At 44.6% G+C, this 22,734-nt stretch overlaps 1 protein-coding gene across 1 annotated transcript in view; it reads left to right on the top strand.

Annotated features, from left to right (window-relative positions):
- Positions 1 to 696: 696 nt before the first annotated feature.
- LOC119974417 (lethal(3)malignant brain tumor-like protein 4) overlaps positions 697 to 22,734 on the top strand; it is a 115,518-nt gene continuing 93,480 nt past the window's right edge. The window contains exons 1-5 of the mRNA XM_038813682.1: positions 697 to 786; positions 4,790 to 4,877; positions 6,317 to 6,411; positions 8,891 to 8,995; positions 17,110 to 17,245. Of these exons, the coding sequence (XP_038669610.1) occupies positions 697 to 786; positions 4,790 to 4,877; positions 6,317 to 6,411; positions 8,891 to 8,995; positions 17,110 to 17,245 (514 nt within the window). The remainder of the gene's footprint in view (positions 787 to 4,789; positions 4,878 to 6,316; positions 6,412 to 8,890; positions 8,996 to 17,109; positions 17,246 to 22,734) is intronic.

The following is a 22,734-nucleotide window of genomic DNA, read 5'->3' as shown; positions in this document are numbered from 1 at the left end:
ATTACCTATAAAAAAAATAATCATGTCGTAATTGCACCCCCTTGTCAGTGATGATGTAGCAGCAACTTCAATGGTGGGAGGTGTGAAATGCTTAAACAGGAGTTGTCAAATAGGGATAGAAAGAAGGTTAAAAGAAATGTGTAGTTGGTAATTCAAATGTATATGTGTAGCAATTATATTTTTAGAATAGAGTTAAAGGGTTCAGATTTGTTTGAATTTTACTGATCAGTTTGATGATTGCGCTAAAAGAAAGACTTGCATTTTTATAGAGCCATTGAAGTACTTTTGAAGTGTAGTCACTGTTGTAATATGGGAAACATTTGCGTACAGCAAGCCTCCACAAACAGCAGACCATGTCATCTGTTTTTGTGATGTTGGTTGAGGGCTAAATATTGGCCACGATACTGAGGATAACTCTTCTTTGAAATAGTACCATGGGATCTTTTGCATCCACCTGAGAAGGTAGATGGTTAATGCCTCATCTGAAAGATGGCAGCTTTCACGGTGCAACTTTCTCTCAGTCTGCACTGGAGTGCCAGCCTTCATTTTTTTTTAATGCTCAAATCCTGGAGTGGAACCTGAATCCATAACTTTCTGACTTAAGGTGAGAATCTGTGCTACCAGTACAGCTGACATCTGTCACAAGAGATTTGCTAAAATGTTTCCAAGGCTGAGGATAGCAAACACATTGGCAGAATGGAGAAGCCAGTATTTTTCTCCATGGAGTGGAGAAGACTAAAAGGAGATTTGATAGAGGTGCTTAAAATCAGAAAGTGTTCAGATAAAGTGAATAAAGACTAACAGCTTCCAGTGGCTGAAAGACCAATATCTAGAAGGTGCAGATGATGGGCAAAAGAGTCAAAGTTAATAAGAGGAAAAACATTTTTGCACAAGGAATAGTTAGGATTTGGAGTGTGTGACCTGATGGGTTGGTAGTATAGATTTAATATTGCCATCAAGCGGAAATTGGAGAAATACTTGAAAAATAATATAAAATGCAGGGATATGGGGAATGAGCAGGGAAATGGATCTAATTGGATTGCTAGTCAAAAAAGGCATTTATTTGATGAGTCAAAGCCTGTGTTTTTACGATTCTATGAAAACAGCCTATCAACATTTAGTTGTCTTGGCTTATCTATGAAGTCACAACATAATGGGTACTCTTTACTTAACTAGATAGGCGCTGGTCCAATAACATTCATGGCTCAATGCTATTCAGCACAAAAGCAGTAGTTGACTTTGTTGGCATTCCATCCACTGCCTTCATTAGAGTAGTGTGGCTACGTGTGTACTGACAACTCCACAAAACATCTTTAGCGGTGTCTTCAAAACTTCAGCTTCCATCACTGAGGTGGACAAGGGCAGCAGGTGCATGGGAAACTGTAAGAACCCCACCAAATCTTGCATCATCTGATGTGGACAGATCTCACTATTTTTTCATTGCCAAAACCTTGGAACTTCCTACCTACCAGCATTGTGGGTACACTTTCACCACTGAGACTGCAGCTGTTTAAGAAGGTAGCTCACCTCCACCTCCTTGAGACATTGCCTGCAACACCCACATCCTGAGAGAGAATTTATAAAAAATAAATTGTGGCTTACTTGGTTGATGCCCTTTGAACTTATTCTGGCAAGAGTTGGCTCCTTCAGGTAAGGAGGAACAAATATTTAAATTTTGGAATCTTGGATGCCTTCCTGGTAGATTAGAAAGGTTTACTAATAACAAAGTTATTGTGCTACATAGCCAATTTCCAAATGAATTGTACAGCGGAGGGAGTGGCAAAGGAGGGAAATTTGTTTGGCTGATCACCTTTTTAAAAAAATTTAGAGTACTCAATTTGTTTTCCAATTAAGGGGCAATTTAGTGTGGCCAATTCATCTATCCTGCACACCTTTGGGTTGTAGAGGTGTGATCCACGCAAACACAGGGAGAATATGCGAACTCCACACACACTGACCTGGGGCCGGGATTGAACCTGGGTCCTCAGTGCCGTGGGGCAGCAATGCTAACCACTGCGCCACTGTGCTGCCCTGGGCGTTCACCCCTGGGCACTTTCATACAAATCAATATATTTTTGAATGAATATATGTTAGATTGCAATTGGAAGGATAAGTGATATTTCTGAAGCAGGATAAGTGGCACAGGTGATGAAGAACAACTTGCATAGCACCTTTAATGTCATCAAGTACTTTTCATGGGCGTTAGCAAGCAAATTTGATACAGCCTCATAAGGAGATATTGGGACAGGTATTTGAAAAGGGATGAGATGTTTAATATAAAGGTGTTTTTCAAATATATTTCTAGATAGATGCTTCAAGCATGCCTACTTGCCATTGTGTGCTTATTTTTAATACTGATTAATGTTTCAAGTTGTTTTGCAATACAATGCAGAAACTGTAGGTTAATTCCAATTAGAGATGTTAATAGGAAATAATAATAATAGGAGCAGGATTAGGCCTTAGCCCCTTGAGCCAGCTACACCATTCAGTTGGATCCTGGCTGATCATCCACCTCAATGCCATTTTCCTGCACCACCTCCATATCCCTTGATATCTTTAATATCGAGAAATCTATTGATCTCAATCTTGAACATACTCTACGACTGAGCCTCCAGAACGCTGGGGTGGAGAATTCCAAAGATTCACTACCCTCTGAATGAAGGACCTACTCAGTTAATGGTAGGGAGTTGGGGAGAGTTACAGATCAAAGAGATCTAGGAGTACAGATTCATAGTTCATTGAAGGTGGAGTCGCAGGTGGACAGGACAGTGAAGAAAATATTCAGCATGCTTGGTTTTATTGAATATTGAATACAGGAGTTGGGATGTCTTGTTGAAGTTGCACGAGACATTGGTAAGACCCTACATGGAATACTGTGTTCAGTTCTGGTCACCCTATTATAGGAAGGATATTACTAAAAAGAGTGCAGAAGAGATTTACGAGGATACTACCAGGATTTGATGGTCCGAGTTATAAGGATAGGCTGGAGCTTTTTTTCCCTGGCACATCCGAGGCTGAGGAGTGATCTTACAGAGGTCTATAAAATAATGAAGAGCATCAATGAGGTAGATAGTCAACATATTTTCCCAAAGGTAGAGGAATATAGAACTAGAGGACATATACTTACGGTGAGAGGGGAGAGATACAAAAAAGACCACAGAGGTTGGTGAGAATCTGGAACGGGCTGCCAGAGGCAGTGGAAAGAGGCGAGTACAATTTTGTCTTTTAAAAAGCAGTTACAGTTACAGGGGAAGGGTGGGTATAGAGTGATATGGGCCAAATGTGGGCAAGTGGGACTAAGCTTAGTGATCAAAACTGGGTAGTATGGACAAGCTGGGCCGAAGGGCCTGTTTCCATTCTGTAAACATCTATGAATCTATCTATGACATCCTGGTTGCTAGGTGCATGAACAAAGCCCTGGAGTAGGTCAGCTCCCTGATGCTTCAAGAAGTTGATGCAGGAAGAAATAGTATGGAATTGGCGAAGATGCTGAGTGGCATTACAACAATAATGAAAATTGCACAACAGTTTAAGAGGCATTTTGACAAATACATGAAAAGGATGGGAGTAGAGGGATACAGACCCCGGAAGTTAGACTGCTTTAGTTTAGACAGGCATCATGATCAGCGCATACTTGGAGGGCCAAAGGGCCTGTTCCTGTGCTGTACTGTTCTTTGAGTACTATATTACAAAACTTAAAACTATTTATGTGTATAATTTTCATTATCCCTGTATGCATGGATGATATGAACATTAACAATTGATCAATGACTGCCAGGAGTAGTATCTAATTAGTACAAAGCTGGTTTAAAGATGTAACCAAACCTGTAAGACAGCAGCTAAAGATAACTCCGCATTGACAACCTTGGTCCAAAGGGCTATCCAAGAAGATAATTGTTTTAAAAACTTATCAGTATCCATCAATTTTTAAGAGTCATTTTGTGCTTCATCTCTTTTCGAGATAAAGGAAAATGTAATACTTTTTCTGTGTGGATGAAAGGAATGGGGGAGGGGGTGAGGGAAATATGGCTAGAACTACGCCCTCATTTAGAGGATAAATAACCTGGCCCAACCAGTCCATTTTGTTATCTCTTTCTGTGTTGTAGTCTTTATGTGTGAGATTAAATAGATTGGGGTTATTTTCCTTGGAATAAAGAAGGCTGAGGGATGACTTAATTGAGGTGTACAAAAGTATGAAGGGAAGAGATAGAGTGGACAGGATAAAATTGCGTCCTTTGGTGGAGAATTCTAGAACCAGGACACAGATTCAAGAGAAAAGGCAGAGGTGTAGAGGGGACATAAGGAAGACCTTTTTATGCAGAGGGTAGTGGGTGTCTGAAATTCACTGCCCGAGTTGGTGATGGAGGCAGAGACCCTAAACTCTTTTAAAAGGTACTTGGACCTGCACACCAAGTGTTCTAAACTGCAGAGCTATTGACTGGGTGCAGGAGGGTGGGGTTAGAAAAGGCACTTGGGAGTACTCTGGCTGGCATGGACAAGATTAACCAAATCGCCGCCTCCTGTGCTGTAACTTTTCTATGATTCTATGCTGTAACTGGGTTCAAAAACATTACCATCTGTGTGGTACAAGCTAGCCAATGGAGGAAGAAATGGAAGGTAATTGAGCAAAAAATAACCTTTCATAGAACGGAGATCAGATTATTAACTTTTCAGCACAAAGAATTGGGGAAATTCATTTTGATATAACCTTTGGTAAATTATACTAATTAAGATTTTAATGAAATACATTATTTTTGTCATCCAAACTGAAGTTTTCTAATGTTCATAGGAAGCACTGGAAGAATTCAAAGTAAAGGCCAAAATAGCTCAGGATCCTCATCTCCGAGGCCGCAGAGGCCCAAAACTATTAAAACAAGGTATGTTAATTAATATTGGCTACTTTTTGAAGCTGTAGGTTCCTCATTTTAAATAATAAACTGTTTATTAACCTAACTTATATGTATTTCACACCTTTCCTGTAATAAAATACCCTAAGGTGTTTCACAGAGGCATTATAAAACAATATAAGACATTGAGCCACATAAGGCAATGTTAGGGCAGCTGACCAAAAGCTTAAAGAGGTAGATTTGAAGGAATACGAACATAGAGATCGATACTTAGAATGAGCGGGCTGTCTTAGAAGGAAAGGTTAAATGGATTGGTCTTGTTTCTGCTGGAGTTTAGAAGAGTAAGGGGTGACTTAATTGAAGTACATAAGATCCAGAATGCTCTTGACAAGGTGCATGTGGACAGGATATTTCCTCTTGTGGGTGAATCCAGAACTAGGAGGCACTGTTTTAAAATTACAGATTTGGAGGATCATAGATATTGCAGTGTGTTATGGGGCAGAAGAAAATTTCGGAGATGGGGAGAAAGGAGCCAATGCAGGGATTTAAAAACAGCAATGATAATTTTAAAATTGAGCAATACAGATAAAAGCTTTGCAGAATCGGACGCTTCACAAGAGGTAGGCCATTCAGCCCACCGAGTTCTTCCAGTAAATATTATTGCAATCGAACTTATATCAGTTGATCTTGCTGGAAATCTTTTATTTTTTACTGTATTTGGAAATTAAGGCTCATTTGGTGAAAAGTTGAAATGTTGGAAGCCAAGGCACATATTGCACATCATTTAAAGGGTTGGAAGGATTGTTAAGAGTGACATTGAGGTAAAGCCCAAGAACAGCTCACCTGAATGGTTCTTTGTATGGTGGACCAGAAACGTTGAGGAAGTAAACAGCAGTTAATGCAGTTTTATAATAAACCACCAAACAGGAGAGCTCTGATTTGAGCAACTGGGAAAGGCAACAAATAAGACTGAGTATGTCAGCTTTTCCATTCATTACAATATGTTATGGTGGGCAGCACGCTGGCGCAATGGGTTAGCCCTGCTGCCTCATGGCGCCGAGGTCCCAGGTTCGATTCCAGCTCTGGGTCACTGTCTGTGTGGAGTTTGTGCATTCTCCCTGTGTTTGCGTGGGTTTCACTCCCACAACTCAAAGATGTGCAGGCTAGGTGGATTGGCCACACTAAATTGCCCCTTAATTGGAAAAAATTAATTGAGTACTCTAAATTTATATTTAAAATAAAATGTTATGGTAAAACTCACCATCGATAGTGTAATTTAAGTAGAAGTGGGTATTTGCATAGCTCAGTAATAGGTCTAATTAGTTACTTAGTAGAACTATGTGTATTTTGACACTAGCTTTCGTAACTTACAATTGTTTCTTTAATAAATTCTGAGTAAGTGCTAGGGTTCAGTTGGTAAATGTTTCAGAGTTGGAAGTTAGCAATTCTCTTTTTTTTAATCAATATAGCCCTGGCTATTCCTGGCAAGAAGAAAACCTGGAACTGGGCTTCTTATCTGGAAGAAGAGAAAATGCAAGCTGCACCACTCAAGCTCTTCAAAGAGGTTTATGTTTGATTAAGAACTTTTATAACAGCTGCTTGTCATAGAGGTCTACAGCACAGAAAACGCCCTTTTGGTCCATCACGTCTGCACCGGTCAAAAACAACCACCTAAGTATACTAATCCCATTTTCCAGCAGTTGGCCTTCTATGCTTTGGCATTGCAAGTGCACATCTAAATGTGTATTAAATGTTATGAGGGTCTCTGCCTCCACCAACCTTTTAGGCAGTAAGTTCCAGACTCCCAACACCCCCTTGTTGAAAACATTTTCCCTCTCATTCCCACTAAAAAATCTATGCCCCCTGGTCATTGATCCCTCCACCAAGGGGAAAACATTCTTCCTGTCAGCCCTTTCTATAGTCCTCATAATTCTATACATCTCAATCATGTGCCCCCTCAGTTTCCTCTGTTCCAAGGAAAACAACCGTTCTCTATCCAATCTCGCTTCATAGCGAAAACTCTCCAGTCCAGGCAACATCCTGGTAAATCTTCTCTGCACCCTTTCCAGTGCTATCACATCCGTCCTATAATGTGGATTCCAAAACTGCACACAATACTCTTGCTGTGGCCTAACCAACGTTTTATACAGTTCTAGTACAACATGCCTGCTCTTAAACTCTATATCTCAACTAACAAAGGCAAGTATACCGTATGCCTCATTTATATTTATATTTAAAATAAAATGTTATGGTAAAACTCACCATCGATAGTGTAATTTAAGTAGAAGTGGGTATTTGTATAGCTCACTAATAGGTCTATTTAGTTACTTAGTAGAACTATGTACCTACCTGCCCTTCTATCTTGAGGGACCAGTGTGCATGCACACTATGTCCCTCTGATCCTTCTAATTGGTATCGTTGGTACCAATGTGTACAACGATAGCTGTCTGTTTACCTTCACCCTTCAGTATGCCCTGCAGCCATTCAGTGACATCCCTGACCCTGGCATTAAGGAGGCAACATACCATCCTGGAGTCTCTTTTGCGGCGGCAGAAGCACCTGTCTGTTCCCCTTACCAGTGAATTCCCTACCACTGTAGCCCTGCTGTTCTTTCTCCTCCCCTCTTGTACAGCAGATCCACCCAGGTGCCCTGAAGTTGGTTGCCACTGCTTTCCCCTACATCAGGGGTGGGCAAACTTTTCCGTGCAAGGGCCACATTCAGAAATTCACAATTTTAAAGGGCCGCATAGTATAATAAGTAAAATAATTAATATTTCAAATAGCCAAAATAAAAGGTTTTTAAAGAAAAAAAAACAATTAATTTGTATTAATTAATATTTTAAAGAAGAAACTTCACATGAAACACATGTTGTGCCGAGCAATGATCACCCTACTCAAGTCAACGTATCCACCCTATACCAGTAACCCAACAGCCCCATTAACCTTATAAAAAAAATATAAAAAAACCCACTTTTTTTTAATGACTTGATCTTGGTGGGCCGCATAAAGACCTTTGGCGGGCCGTAGTTTGCCCACCCCTGCCCTACATAGTCATCTTCCCCCAACAGTATCCAAAACGGTATATCTGTTGGAAAGGAGGATGGCCACAGGGAACTCCTGCACTACCTGCCTTCTTCTACTCTGCCTGGTGGTTATCCATGCCCTTTCTACCTGTTCAATCTTAACCTGTGGTGTCACCAGTCACTGAACGTGATATTCATGATTTGCTCAGCATCGCGGATGCTCCACAGTGAATCCACCATCAGTTCCAGCTCCAAAATGTGGTTCCCAGTAGTTGCAGTTGGACACACTTCCTGCACATGTAGTCACCAGGAGCAACTGAACCTTCTGTGATTTGCCAATAGCACAGGAGGAGCATATCACGGGTGCAAGCTCTCCTGCCATGACTACCCTTAAGCCCCTTATTTACTCAAATTAATAGCATCCTTTTTTAACAAAAAATTATCTCTTTATGCTAACTTTACTTCCCTTATCATACTTTGTTTACTTATATTACGTTATTATAATGATGCTGACTTTCACTTATTTGTGTCGTTTCTCAGTAAATCCCTTCTTCCAAAAAGAAACATAAAATCGCAACTGCTTCACTGTGACACTGACATAGAGGTGAATAAGAGCAGGAATCTGACCTTGATGTTTATGAAGCTCAGCTAAGCTCTGCTCCTGCCTGGACTGAGACTGAGTTCAACACTTAGTCTTTTTAGCTTTGCCTTCTCCTGGTTTCACCTAACTCCCTGTTTTCACCCAATTCCAAAAGCACTTTTGTTTAGCAATGCAGCATTCTGTGCAGAATGGTTATGTAATCGTTCAATGTTGAATATTTTTTGAAGTCTTGTACATTCTTTGTCTAACTATTGAAACCACGTTGCTAGATTTTAAGAGAGTTAGTACTTTGTCTCAATTTGAATTGACTCCTGAGTTGGAGTTTGACTCCTGGAACAATCTGGGATCAAGTTTAGCTCGACTGTTGGTTGTAGTGAATGATATAAAATCATCTTATGCCATGTTTATTTTCTCTACAGTATCAGCTGTTTCCCCAGAGTCGTAATGGATTTAAATTGGGCATGAGACTAGAGGGCATTGACCCAGAACATGCATCAGTCTTTTGTGTCCTTAGTGTTGCTGAGGTAAGCTTCTCTAAATATCAGAGGCTCCTACATCAGATTCACATTGGATACCTTAAAAGTAAAGCTGATACACGAGCTGTGAAATGTGTGAATCCTGTTCCAGTATTTTGAGATATGACAATACCTTTTGTGAGTGGTGAAATCAAGGACACTACGCATAATTTCTCAATATGTGCCAAACGTGGTTGAAGTTACTTGCTGCCAAGTGCATACCTGGAAGATTTAGGCTCTAATATGGGCGGCACGGAAGCACGGTGGTTAGCACTGTTGCTTCACAGCACCAGGGAACCGGGTTTAATTCTCAGTTTAGGTCACTGCCTGTGCGGAGTCTGCACCGACTCCCCCCCCCCCCCCCCCCCCCCCACCCCCCCCCCCCCCCCCCCCCCCTGTGTCTGCATGGGTTTCCTCTGGGTGCTCCGATTTACTCCCACAAGTCCCGAAAGACTTGCTTGTTAGGTGAATTGGAAATTCTGAATTCTCCCTCAGTGTACCCGAGCAGGCGTCAGAGTGTAGCGACTTGGGGATTTTCACAATAATTTCATTGCAGTGTTAATGTAAGCCTACTTGTGACAATAATAAAGATTATTATCTTGACCCTCATTTGAAATTCAGATGTACACTCAGTTTGTGATTTCAACCTAAGGGTGGTGAGAATCCGATTCGGGTATATAGCTGGGGGGGTGCAAAAGCATAATGGAGCAATACTAATTGGGGATTCGATAGTCAGGGACACAGATGGGCGCTTCTGTGCTCGCGAAAGAGATTCCAGGATGGTGTGTTGCCTCCCTGGTGCCAATGTAATGGATATCTCTGAGTGGGTATAGGACATCCAGAAACGGGAGGGAAAACAGGCAGATGTCATAGTCCACATTGGTACAGATTACATAGGCAGGAAGAGCAGCAAGGTCCTGCAAAGACATTACAGGGAGTTGGGTAGTAAGCTAAAAAGCAGGACCTCTATGGTAGTCATTTCAGGATTACTCCCTGTGCTAATGAAGCTAGGAACAGAGAGATTCTACAGTTGAGCACGTGGCTAAAGAGCTGGTGTATGGCGGAATGCTTCAAATATGTGGATCATTGGGATGTTTTCCAGGGAAGGTGGGACCTACACCAGCAGGACGGGTTGCACCTAAGTTAGAGGGGCACCAATATCCTGGCTGGGAGGTTTGCTAATGTGGTTTGGGAGGATTTAAACTAGTATGGCAGGGGGGTGGGAACCGGAGCAGTAGGCCAGCAAGTGTAGAGATTGGGGAACAGCTTGAGACTAAGACAAATATAGCAAAGAGGGAGAGCAGGCAGAGGGAAGTCACTGATGTTAGTGGGCATGGAGTGCGTTTGCTTCAAAGCAAGAAGTATAACAGGTAAGACGGATGAACGTAGCGCTCGGATTAATGTGGGTAATTATGAGTTTGTTACTCTTACGGAGATATGGTTAAAGGAGGGGCAGGATTGGCAGTTTAACATTCCAGGATATCAATGTTTTAGATAAGACGGGGCGTGGCAGGAAGGGTGAGGGAATTGCATTACTTGTTAGGGAACATTTTGCAGTTGTCGTTGGCAAGCAGGGTCAAGGAAAATCCCAAGACCGTTTTTATTTAAAAGAAGCAATAGGGTAGCTAGGGAAAGAGAAGGTCCACTCAAGGACGAAGTGGGTGAGATCCTTAATGAGTACTTTGCATTGGTATTCACCAAGGAGAGGGACATGACGGATGTTGAGGTTAGAGATGGGTGTATGAATACTCCCGGACATGCCAGCATAATGAAGGAGGAAATGTTGGATATCTTAAAATGCATTAAGATAGACAAGTCCCCTGGGCTGGATGGGATGTATCCCAGGTTACTGTGGCAAAAGAGGAAATAGCTGGGACCTTAACAAATATCTTTGCATCATCTTTGACCAGAGGCAAGGTTCAGAGGACTGGAGAATAGCCAATGTTGCCCCTTTGTTTAAGAAGGGAAGCGGGGATAATCCAGGTAATTATAGGCCAGTGAGCCTGAATTCAGTGGTGGGGAAGCTGTTCAGAAGATACTGAGGGATAGGATTTATTCACATTTGGAAGCGATTGGACTTGTTAGTGATAGGCAGCATGGTTTTGTGTGCGGAAGGTCATGTCTTACCAACTTGATATAGTTTTTTTAGGAGGTGACGTAATTAATTGATGAGGGAAAAGGCTGTGGATGTCATCTACATGGACTTTAGTAAGGCGTTTGACAAGGTCCCTCGTGGTACAAAAGATAAAGTCGTCACATGGGATTCGGGTTGTGCTAGCTAGATGGATAAAGAACTAGCTTGGCAATAAGAGACTGAGAGTAACAGTGGAAGGGAGTTTTTCGGAATGGAGATCTGTAACAGGTGGTGTTCCACAGGGATCAGTGCAGGGACCACTGTTATTTCTAATGTATATAAATGATCTGGAGGAAAATGTAGATGGTCTGATTCGCAAGTTTGCAGATGACACTCAGATAGGTGGAGCTGCAGATAATGAAGGGGACTGTCAGAGAATACAGCAGAATATAGAAAGATTGGAGAGTTGGGCAGAGAAATGGCAGGTGGAGTTCAATCCAGACAAATGCAAGGAGCATTGACATACAGAGGAATCTGGGCATTCAGGTCCATAGTTCCATGAAAGTGGCAATGCAGCTGGAAAAGGTGGTCAAGAAGGCATACGGTATGCTGGCCTTCATTGGTTGGGGCATTGAGTACAAGAATTGGCAGGTTATGTTACAGTTGTATAAAACTTTATTTGGCCCACATTTGGAAGATTGCGTACAGTTATGGTCTTCACACTACCTGAAGAAGGAGCCGTGCTCCGAAAGCTCGTGTGTGAAACAAACCTGTTGGACTTTAACCTGGTGTTGTAAGACTTCTTACTGTGCTCACCCCAGTCCAACGCCGGCATCTCCACATCATGACTACCAGAAGGACAAGGGTGCTTTGGAGAGAGTGCAAAGAAGGTTTACCAGGATGTTGCTTCGTCTGGAGGGTGTTAGCTATTAGGAGAAGTTGGATTAACTCCGATTATTTTCGTTGGAAAGACGGAGGCTGGGGGGAGACCTGATTGAGGTCTACCAAATTACGAGAGATGCAGACAAGTTGAATAGAACCTTTTTCCAGGGTGGAAGACTCAATTACAAGGGAGCACATGTTCAAGGTGAGGGGGGGGGGTGAAATTTTGGGGAGATGTGCGGTGAAAGTTTCTCACACAGAAGGTGGTGGGTGCCTGGAACGCTTTGCTAGTGGAAGTGGTGGAGGTGGCATGATAGCAACGTTTAAGATGTATCTTGATAGACACCTGAACAGGCAGGGAATGGAGATATACGATTGGGCAATAAGTAGTAGGTCTAAATAAGAAATCTGGATCGGTGCAGTTTTGGTGGGCCGAAGGGCCTATTGCTGTGCTGGAATGTTCTTTATTCTTTGATGCATTTGGGGAGGTTAAAGAAGGAAAAGGAATACACAATAAATGGGAGGAAGTGCAGAGGAAGTGAGTGACTTGGGAGTGCATGTCCACAGATCCCTGAACGTAGAACATACAGTGCAGAAGGAAGCCACCCTGCCCATCGAGTCTTAAGCCCTCTCCTCCACCCCATCCCCGTAACCCAAACAACCCCCCCCCCCCCCAACCTTTTTGGTCATTAAGGACAATTTATCATGGCCAATCCACCTATCCTGCATGTCCTTGGACTGTGGGAGGAAACCGGAGCACCCAGAGTAAACCCACGCAGACATGGGGAGAACATGCAGACTCTGCACAGACAGTGCTATCCACTTGTGCTACTCGTGCTGAAGGTAGCAGACCAGTCAGTAAGGTGGCTAAGAAGGCATATGGAATACTTTCCTTTATTAGCTGAGGCACAGAATACACGAACAGGGAGTTTATGCTGGAATTATGTAAAATGTTAGTGAGGCCACAATTTGAGTAGTATGTGCAGTTGTGGTCACCTTAGTACAGAAAGTATATAATTATATTAGGGTACAGAGGCAATTGTAAAATTGCAGTTATCAAGAAAGATTGGTGAAGCTGTTTTTTTTCCTTGGAATAGAGGAGAGATTTGATTCGGGTGCACAAGGTTATGAGGGTCTGGATAGAGTGGATAGGAAGGACCCATTTCCTTTAGTGGAAAGGACAGTAACTAGGGCACATAGATTTAAAGTGATTGGCAGAAGGATTAAAGGGGAGATGAGGAAAATGTTTTAACACAGAGGGTTGTAGGGGTAAAGAGCTCTCTGCCTGAAAGGGTATCAAGGCAGAAACCCTCAGCTCATTTAAAAGGTGTTGGGATATGCATCTAAAATCTGTAACCTCCAAGGCTACAGATCAAGTGCTGGAAAATGGGATTAGTCTGACGAGCTTGTTTATCTAATGGACCAAGTGGCTGCTTTCTGTGCTGAAATTTTTTGCTATATTCTCTAAATATCTGAAAATAACCAATGCTCCTTCAAAACCCACGCGGCTACCATCTAGAAGGACAAGGGCGGCAGTGGTTAGCACTGCTACCTCATGACGCTGCGGACCTGGGCTCGACCCTGGACCCTGGCCCCGGGTCACTGTCCGTGTGGAGTTTGCACGTTCTCCCGGTGTCTGCGTGGTTCTCATCCTCACAACGCAAAGATGTGCGGGAAAGATGGATTGACCACTTTTTAAATTGCTCCTTAATATAAAAAGGGCGAGGGCAGCAGATACATAAGAACACCACCTTGACGTTCCCTCCAAGCCACTCATCATACTGACTTGGAAATATACCGACGTTCCTTCATTGTGCTGATAAAAATCCTGGAACTGCCTCCCTAACTGCAATGTGGGTGTGCCTACACGACATGGACGGCAGTGGTTCAAGAAAGCAGCTCACCATTACCGTCTCAAGGACAAATTGGGATGGGGAATAAATGGTGCCCTAGCCAGTGAAGCACAAATCCCACGAGTGAATAAACAAAACTGGGGTGAGGGCAGGGGAGTGGCAATACGTGATTTCTGCAGGAGATCCAACATGGACATGATGGGCCAAATGACCTGTGTTTCTTAAAAAATTGTTAATAGGATGTGGGCGTTGCAGGCTGTGCTAGCATTTATTGCCCATTCCTAATTGCCCTTGAGGGGGTATTTAAGAGTTAACCGTATTGCTATGGATCTGGAGTTGCATGTAGGTCAGACCAGGTAAGGATGGCAGATTTGCTTCCCTAAAGGACATTTGTGAGCCAGATGGATTTTTACAACAATCGACAATGGTTAATGGTCATTATTAGACTTTAAATTCCAGATTTTTATTGAATTTAGATTTCACCATCTGCTCTGGTGGGATTTGACCCTGGATCTCTGGATTACTAGTCTAGTGACAATGTCACTACACCACAGTCTCTCCTTCAAAGTGATTCGACGTTGGGGTTAATATTTCAGATCCGTGATCTTTCGTCAGATACTGCTGTCCTTCAGCTGCTTGGTTCCATCTACGTTATTATTACTTCAGATATCATCTAATATTTAGGTTAATTTGTTTTTGAAAGATTCTGATGGGGACTTGACAGGTGTACGGGAAGGTTCTGCATGGTAATTCCCTTATTTCCCCTTTCTTTGATTTTGCCGTTATAATTTTTGATCCATGGATGTTTAATGGACATGTATCTTTAAGTCAAGCAGCAGAGAGAAGGAGGAATTCAAAAAGTTGCAACATAGTATTTGGTGCTGCTAGCTTTGGACAGCAAAACCAAGACCTTTCGGCACCCGAACGATTCAGGTGAAACTTAGTTCGCTTGATTGGCTGGTGACCAATGAATTGGCCAAAAGGCTGTATTTTGCCCAGGTGGTGATTGGGTCCTACTCGAGTGGATTGATTTTTGGAGATGCAAGGAGCGCACTCACTCTTGCGCGCTCCCTTTAGCATCCCCTGCTTTGGCACCTACCCTTGCCGCTCTCTTGCGCTCACCCCCCCTCTCCCCTCTCTTGCGCTCGCCCTCCCTCTCCCCTCTCTCGCACTCATCTCCCCTCTCTTGCGCTCATCTCCCCTCTCTTGCGCTCGCCCTCCCTCTAACCTCTCTCGCGCTCGCCCTCCCTCGCCCCTCTCTCGCGCTCGCCCTCTCTTGCGCTCGCCCTCTCTCGCGCTCGCCCTCTCCCGCGCTCGCCCTCTCTCGCGCTCGCCCTCTCTCGCGTTCGCCCTCTCTCGCGCTCGCCCTCTCTCGCGCTCGCCCTCTCTCGCGCTCGCCCTCTCTCGCGCTCGCCCTCTCGCGCTCGCCCTCTCTCGCCCTCGCCCCTCTCTCGCCCTCGCCCCTCTCTCGCCCTCGCCCCTCTCTCGCCCTCGCCCCCTCTCGCCCTCGCCCCCCTCTCGCCCTCGCCCCTCTCTCGCCCTCGCCCCTCTCTCGCCCTCGCCCCTCTCTCGCCCTAGCCCCTCTCTCGCCCTCGCCCCTCTCTCGCCCTCGCCCCTCTCTCGCCCTCGCCCCTCTCTCGCCCTCGCCCCTCTCTCGCTCTCGCCCTCGCCCCTCTCTCGCCCTCGCCCCTCTCTCGCCCTCGCCCCTCTCTCGCCCTCGCCCCTCTCTCGCCCCCGCTCATTTAAGGCCGAGTTAGATTTTTGATGGACAAAGGGCAAAGGCAGGAATGTGTTCAGGTCCAACCAGATCAGCATGGTCTTTTCGAATGGCAGAACAGGCTCAATAGGCTAAATAGCCTACTCCTATTTGTTGTGATCATGTGAACCTTTTGGGACGCAAGTGTCAAGTAATTGATCAAACGAGGTTTAATCAACTCATGGATGAGGCATTCACAATCCAGTTAATCTTGTTATTTTTGGGCTCTACATATTTTCATAGGTTTGAGTGCCTCTTTTTGGATTTCTTTTGTTTCTGTGCAAAACTGAAAAATTAAAACTCTAAAATATGAGAGTTACAGGGGATTGTTCCAAGCAATCATCAGCACCTTCACTGACAAGCATGAAAGCATGGACATTACACTAAACATCCGTAAGACCAACCTTCCCCTGCCGCAAAGCTTCCCCCGGGAAACAAAATCCCATGACAAAGCACCTTGAACAACATGGACCACTTTCCATAACTTGGGAGCCTACTGTCAACAAAGGCAGACATTGACGACATGGTTCAACACTGCCTTCAATGTGTCAGCGCAGCCTTCAGTCACCTGAGCAAGAGAGTGTTTGAAGACCAGGACCTCCAACCTGGTACCAAGGTCATGGTCTACAGAGCAGTGGCGATACTCACCCTCCCATGCGGTTCAGAAACATGGACTATGTACAGCAGATGCGGGGAGACGGCGGTGTAGTGGTATTGTCACTGGACTCGTAATCCAGAGACCCAAGATAAAGCTCCTGGAATTCTGGTTCGAATCCCATTACGGCCCATGAAGCAATTTGAATTAAATAAAAATCTGGAATGAAATGTCTAATGATGACCATTGTCGATTGTCACAAAATCCCATCTGGTTCACTAATGTCCTTTAGGGAAGGAAACCTGCAGCCCTTACCTGATCTGGCCGACGTGTGACTCCAGATCCGTAGCAATATGGTTGACTCTTAAATGCCCCCTCAAGGGCAATTAGGGTAGGGCAATAAATGCTGGGCCAGCTGGCAATACCTTTTTTTAAAAAAGGTACCTCAAAACCTTGGAGAAGTATCACCAGCACTGCCTCCCCAAGATCCTGCAAATCTATTGGCTGTATAGGTGCACAAACATCAGTGTTCTCACTCAGACCAACATCCCCAGCACCCAAACATTGACTACATTTGATCACCTCCGCTGGGTTGGCCAAATGGTTTGCATACCTGACATTGGACCCTCGAACCAAGTGCTCTACTTGGAGCTTTGACATGGAAAGCAAGCCCAAGGAAGGCAGATGGACAGGCTTCAAGGACAACTTCAAAGCCTCATGTGATAGAGACTGTAGGTAATGCATTGGGCTCCTCGGTCATTTGAGAACTTGGTTTGTGTCTGAAAGCAAGTCATCCTTCACTCCTACGGACTGCCTAAGGGAAGAATTAAAGAGGAAATCAGTCTGAGGTATCAAGGGCCTGTGATCTGTAATTTTGATTAGAAATCAAAACATTAATGCAATTAATTGTAGCAAAAGAGTGTTTTAAATATAAAATGGTTAATAATGTGAAATTGTTGGCAGGTCCATGGATACAGGATCAGGTTACATTTCGATGGCTACTCTGAATGCTATGATTTCTGGATAAATGCAGACTCCCCTGACATCCATCCTTTAGGTTGGTGTGAGAAAACGGGCCATAAACTACATCTTCCAAAAGGTATTTTTAAAGTGACTTAAATGTGTCTAGGCTTTAATGATGAAATCTTGGTTATTGTCTGTTTTCCAAAATGCCACATTACTCTGATAACACATTGCCATCTGTATTTATTTGGAAATCTAAGAAATACATCTTGGGGTTAGCAAATTAAAAATAATAGAGGGGCACAGGTGGATAATTTGGTTTACTTGGCTGATACTTTGTTTCATCTGACAATGACTGAAACATTAGGGGTTCTTTACAGTCTGATATTGTCCAGGCTCTCCATTTCATTGGACTACATCAGCACCTAAGTTTAAACGTGCGTGAATGTCCTGGAATGGAGAATTAATAAATCTTGACAGCTAGAACATAGAACGATACAGCGCAGTACAGGCCCTTCGGCCCTCGATGTTGCACCGGCATGGAAAAAAACTAAAGGCCATCTAACCTACACTATGCCCTTATCATCCATATGCTTATCCAATAAACTTTTAAATGCCCTCAATGTTGGCGCGTTCACTACTGTTGCAGGTAGGGCATTCCACGGCCTCACCACTCTTTGCGTAAAAAACCCACCTCTGACCTCTGTCCTATATCTATTACCCCTGAATTTAAGGCTATGTCCCCTCGTGCTAGCCACCTCCATCCGCGGGAGAAGGCTCTCGCTGTCCACCCTATCTAAGCCTCTGATCATTTTGTATGCCTCTATTAAGTCACCTCCCCCTCCCCCTCTTTTGCCCCCTTCTCTGAGCTTACTAAAACACCTAAACCCCGGAACCTGCAACAACCATTCCTGTCCCTGCTCTATCCATGTCTCTGAAATGGCCACAACATCGAAGTCCCAGGTACCAACCCATGCTGCCAGTTCCCCTACCTTATTTCGTATACTCCTGGCATTGAAGTAGACACACTTCAAACCACCTACCTGAACACTGGCTCCCTCCTGCAAAGTCAAATCTGTGCTCCTGACCTCTATACTCTCAATCTCCCGTACCCCAAAACTACAATCCAGGTTCCCATGCCCCTGCTGAATTAGTTTAAACCCCCCCAAAGAGCACTAACAAATCTTCCCCCCCCAGGATATTGGTGCCCCTCAGGTTCAGATGTAGACCATCCTGTCTATAGAGGTCCCACCTTCCCCAGAAAGAGCCCCAGTTATCCAGAAATCTGAATCCCTCCCGCCTGCACCATCCCTGTAGCCACGTGTTTAATTGCTCTCTCTCCCTATTCCTCATCTCACTATCACGTGGCACGGGCAACAACCCAGAGATAACAACTCTGTTTGTTCTCGCTCTGAGCTTCCATCCTAGCTCCCTAAAGGCCTACCTGACATCCTTGTCCCCTTTCCTACCTATGTCGTTAGTGCCAATGTGGACTACGACTTGGGGCTGCTCCCCCTCCCCCTTAAGGACCCGGAAAACACGATCCGAGACATCACGTACCCTTGCACCTGGGAGGCAACATACCAAACGTGAGTCTCTCTCGCTCCCACAAAATCTCCTGTCGGTGCCCCTGACTATTGAGTCCCCAATTACTAATGTTCTACTCCTTTCCCCCCTTCCCTTCTGAGCAACAGGGACAGACTCCGTGCCAGAGGCCCGTACCCCATGGCTTACCCCTGGTAAGTTGTCCCCCCCACAAGTATCCAAAACGGTATACTTGTTACTCAGGGGAACGACCGCAGGGGGTCCCTGCACTGACTGCTTCTTCCCAGTCCCTCTTACAGTTACCCATCTATCTCCAGTCTTTGGTGTAACTACTTCCCTGAAGCTCCTACTGTATCTATGACCCCCTCTGCCTCCCGAATGATCCGAAGTTCATCCAACTCAAGCTCCAGGTCCCTAACACGGTTTTTGAGGAGCTGGAGTTGGGTGCACTTCCCACAGATGAAATCAGCAGGGACACTGACGGCGCCCCTCACCTCAAACATTCTGCAGGAGGAGCATTGTACTGCCTTCCCTGACATCACCTCTAGATTTAAAAAAAAAACAAGAAAAAGAAAAAGAAAGGAAGAGCTTACCTGATATTACCTCAAACCCTGCTCCCGCTGAAAGGTAAGCAAATTTAAAGGCACTCACTCACCTTCACGACAGGCCCCTGCTCCCGCTTCCCAACCACCGTGGGGTGGGTGTTTGGTTAGAGGAGGAGGTAGGGTGGGAAACACTCATGAAGTGTTTCGGGTTTAACTGTCACTTGACAACAGCCCCATCACAAACCACCTTCAACTTAGGCTGACCGCACTGAACGTATGCAAATTTCCCCAGAACAGCTGATCAGTAGCTCTGCTCTGCTGCCCTCTGCTGGAGCTACTTGAATTATAGCCCCAATGTTGGGAGAGACTTTGTAAAATTTACATGCCGAAGAAACTTTCAATATCTAAAAATACACCCAAATAATTTTCTGCTTTTGTCCTCACCTGGGCTGTGGCTTTCCACCCATTAAAATGAATGGGCATAAAAGTGGAAAATCAGTTTCAATATCTTGCAAAGAACTTGTATCACTTTTTTTTAACCTGCTCAGGAGATCCCAAAGCGCTTCATAGGCATTGGTTTACTATAAGTTAATAATAATCTTGATGATTGTCACAAGTAGGCTTATATTAACACTGCAATGAAGTTACTGTCAAAATCCCCTGGTCGCCAAACTATGGCGCCTGTTTCGGTACACAGATGGAGAATTCAGAATGTCCAATTCACCTAACAGCACGTCTTTCGGGACTAGTGGAAGGAAACTCCGCGGAGCACCCGGGGGAAACCCACGCAGACACGAGGTGAACGTGTTCGACTCCGCACAGACAGTGACCCACGCCGGGAATCGAACCTGGGACCCTGCCGCTCTGAAGCAACAGTGCTAATCGTTGTGGCAGCCAATTTGTGCACAGCAAAGTTCCAAAAACAATAATGAGGCAGGCATAGAAAATAGGAGCAGGAGAAGACCTCTCGAGCCTGCTCCGCCATTAAATGTGATCAAGTCTGATCATCCAACCAGGTAACCTGTACCCGCTTTTCCTCCCACATTTTTGGGGCCTTTTAGCCCCAACAGATAAACTCTAACTCCTTCTTGAAAACATGCAATGTTTTGGTCTCAACTACTTTCTGTAGTAGTGATTTCCACGGGTTTACCACTCTGGGTGAAGAAATTTCTCCTCATCTCAGTCCTAAAATGTTTAACCTGTATCGTTCGACTATGACCCCTAGTTCTGGACACCACCACCATTGGGAACATCCTTCCTGCATTTATCCTGTCTAGTCCTGTTAGAATTTTATAGGTTTCAATAAGATCCCACACTCCTTCTGAACTCCAGCAACTATAATCCTAACTGACTCAATCTCTCCTCAAACGTCAATCCCAGGAGTCATCCTTCCCTGCACTATAGCATCCTTGTAATCCTTCCCTGCACTATAGCAAGAACGTACTTCCTCAGATAAGGAGACCAAAACTGCACACAGTATTCCAGGTGTGGCCTTACCAAGGCCCTGTATAGTTTCAGCAAGACATGCCTGCTCCTATACTCTAATCCTCTTGCTATGAAGGCCCTGCTTAGGTTAGTGACGTTGGCCTTTTTTGCCGTTTAATGCAGTATTGTCTTTTCGCATCCCTGATGGCTTTCCGTACATCGTACCTGGATTTCATCTATAGGTCCGTGTCATCAGACTTGACCGCCTCCGTCCGGAACTTCAGGGAGTGAACCCTTTGGTTGAATCAGAGTTTGTGAGCGGGGAACACCCACATTGTCGTCTTTGGTACACAGTCCTTGACACACTGGGGAAGTCTGTTACGGTGGTTGCATACTCGTCCAGGTTAGCTGCCGCAGCCTTGAATATGGACCAGTCCACAAACTCCAAGCAGTCGCGGAGGATGTCCTCGGGTGACTCAGACTAGCACTGCATGGTATGATGCTTCCCTCCCATCATAAGGTCAGAAGTAGGGATGTTTGAGAATGACTGCACAATGTTCTTGCAACTTCTCAGAAAATGAAGCAGTCCATGTCCAAATGCAGCAAGACCTGGACAATGTCCAGGCATCTTCCAAACCCACAACCACTACCATCTAGAAGGATAAGAGCAGCAGATATCTGGGAACCCCATCACCTGGAGGCTCCCCTCCATGTCACTCACCACACCAACTTGGAACTATATCACCATTCCTTCACTGTCGTTGGGGCAAGGTTCTAGAACTCCCTCCCTAACAGCACTATGGTTATACCTACACCTCAAGGACTACAGGGTTCAAGAAGGCAACTCACCACCACCTTCTAGGGATGGGCAATAAATGTTGGCCTAACGAATGACGCCCACAACCTGCAAATTAATTTTTTTAAAGTCCGTGGCTGAGCCTTCAGCTGCCTAGGCCCTAGGCTTTGGTCTACCCTCCCTAAACCTCTCCATTTCTTGGTTTCCTTTATATCCTTAACCAAGCTTTTCATCATCTGTCCTAATATGTCCTTAGGAAGCTTTGTCATTTTTTATTTCCATGATGCCCCCGCATTAAAGACTCTGACTAAATAGACATACATAGAGCCTGTAGACTGGACTAGAAAAGGCAGATAGATGGGATCCAGAGTTTGGATATTTAGGAAAGAATTCCTGGAAGTTGGAGCCCATACAGCGTCAGAATGCAGTGCAGAGGGAGGTTATTCAGCACATTGAGTGTGCACTGGCTCCCTGAAAGAGTATCCTACCTAGTCTCACTCCCCTGTCTTATCCCGATTCTCACTTTTCAGATAGCAATCCAATTCCCTTTTGAATGCCTCGATTGAATCTGCCGCCACCACTCTCAGAGTTTGTTCCAGACTCCACCATCCTTTCAGTGAAAAGGTTTTTTTCACATACCTTTTTGGCCAATTATTTTGAATCTGTGAATTCTCTTGATGAAGTAGTGTTAAAGACTAAAGAAGGTGATGATGATGGCATAAAGATAGTTCAATGTTTTAATAGCAGACCAAGGGTCAGCACTCTGTGAAAGCAAAACAAGTTACAGGGTGCACTGTGGATTGCAACCTGTGGATTCCAGGTTGGGAGAAAAAATTACCAAAGTGAAGGAAAGAAAGGTCTGAAGTTGTTGAATTTAGTGTTAAGTCCAAAAGGCTGTAAAGTGCCTGTTGAAGATGAGGTGCTGTTCCTCCACTGTAAATATCAGGCCAAGGATGGAAATGTGGCCACTGGGCAGGGTAGCAGGTTAAAATAGCATGTGGCAGGAAGGTTAGTGTGGTGCTTACGGACTGAGTGAAGGTGTTCCGCAAAGTGGTCGCCCAGTCTGCATTTAGTCTTTCCAATGTAGAGGAGACCTGCATTAGGGACGGCAAGCACAGCAGACTAACCAAAAGGAGATGCAACTGAAATTCTGCTTCATCTGAAAGGACAGTTAAGGGGCCCGAGTATCAGAGGAATCACAAGGGTAAGTGGGAAGAGACTGGACTAGGGGAGAGAGGGAGTGGGGCAGCACGGTAGCATAGTGGTTAGCATTATGGCTTCACTGTGCCGGAGTCCTAGGTTTGATTCCCAGCT

The sequence above is a fragment of the Scyliorhinus canicula genome, chromosome 1, assembly GCF_902713615.1.
Source record: "Scyliorhinus canicula chromosome 1, sScyCan1.1, whole genome shotgun sequence".
NCBI classification, from domain to species: domain Eukaryota; kingdom Metazoa; phylum Chordata; class Chondrichthyes; order Carcharhiniformes; family Scyliorhinidae; genus Scyliorhinus; species Scyliorhinus canicula.
The sequence above is the reverse complement of the archived record's forward strand: the minus strand, read 5'-3'. Positions and strand labels throughout refer to the sequence as shown.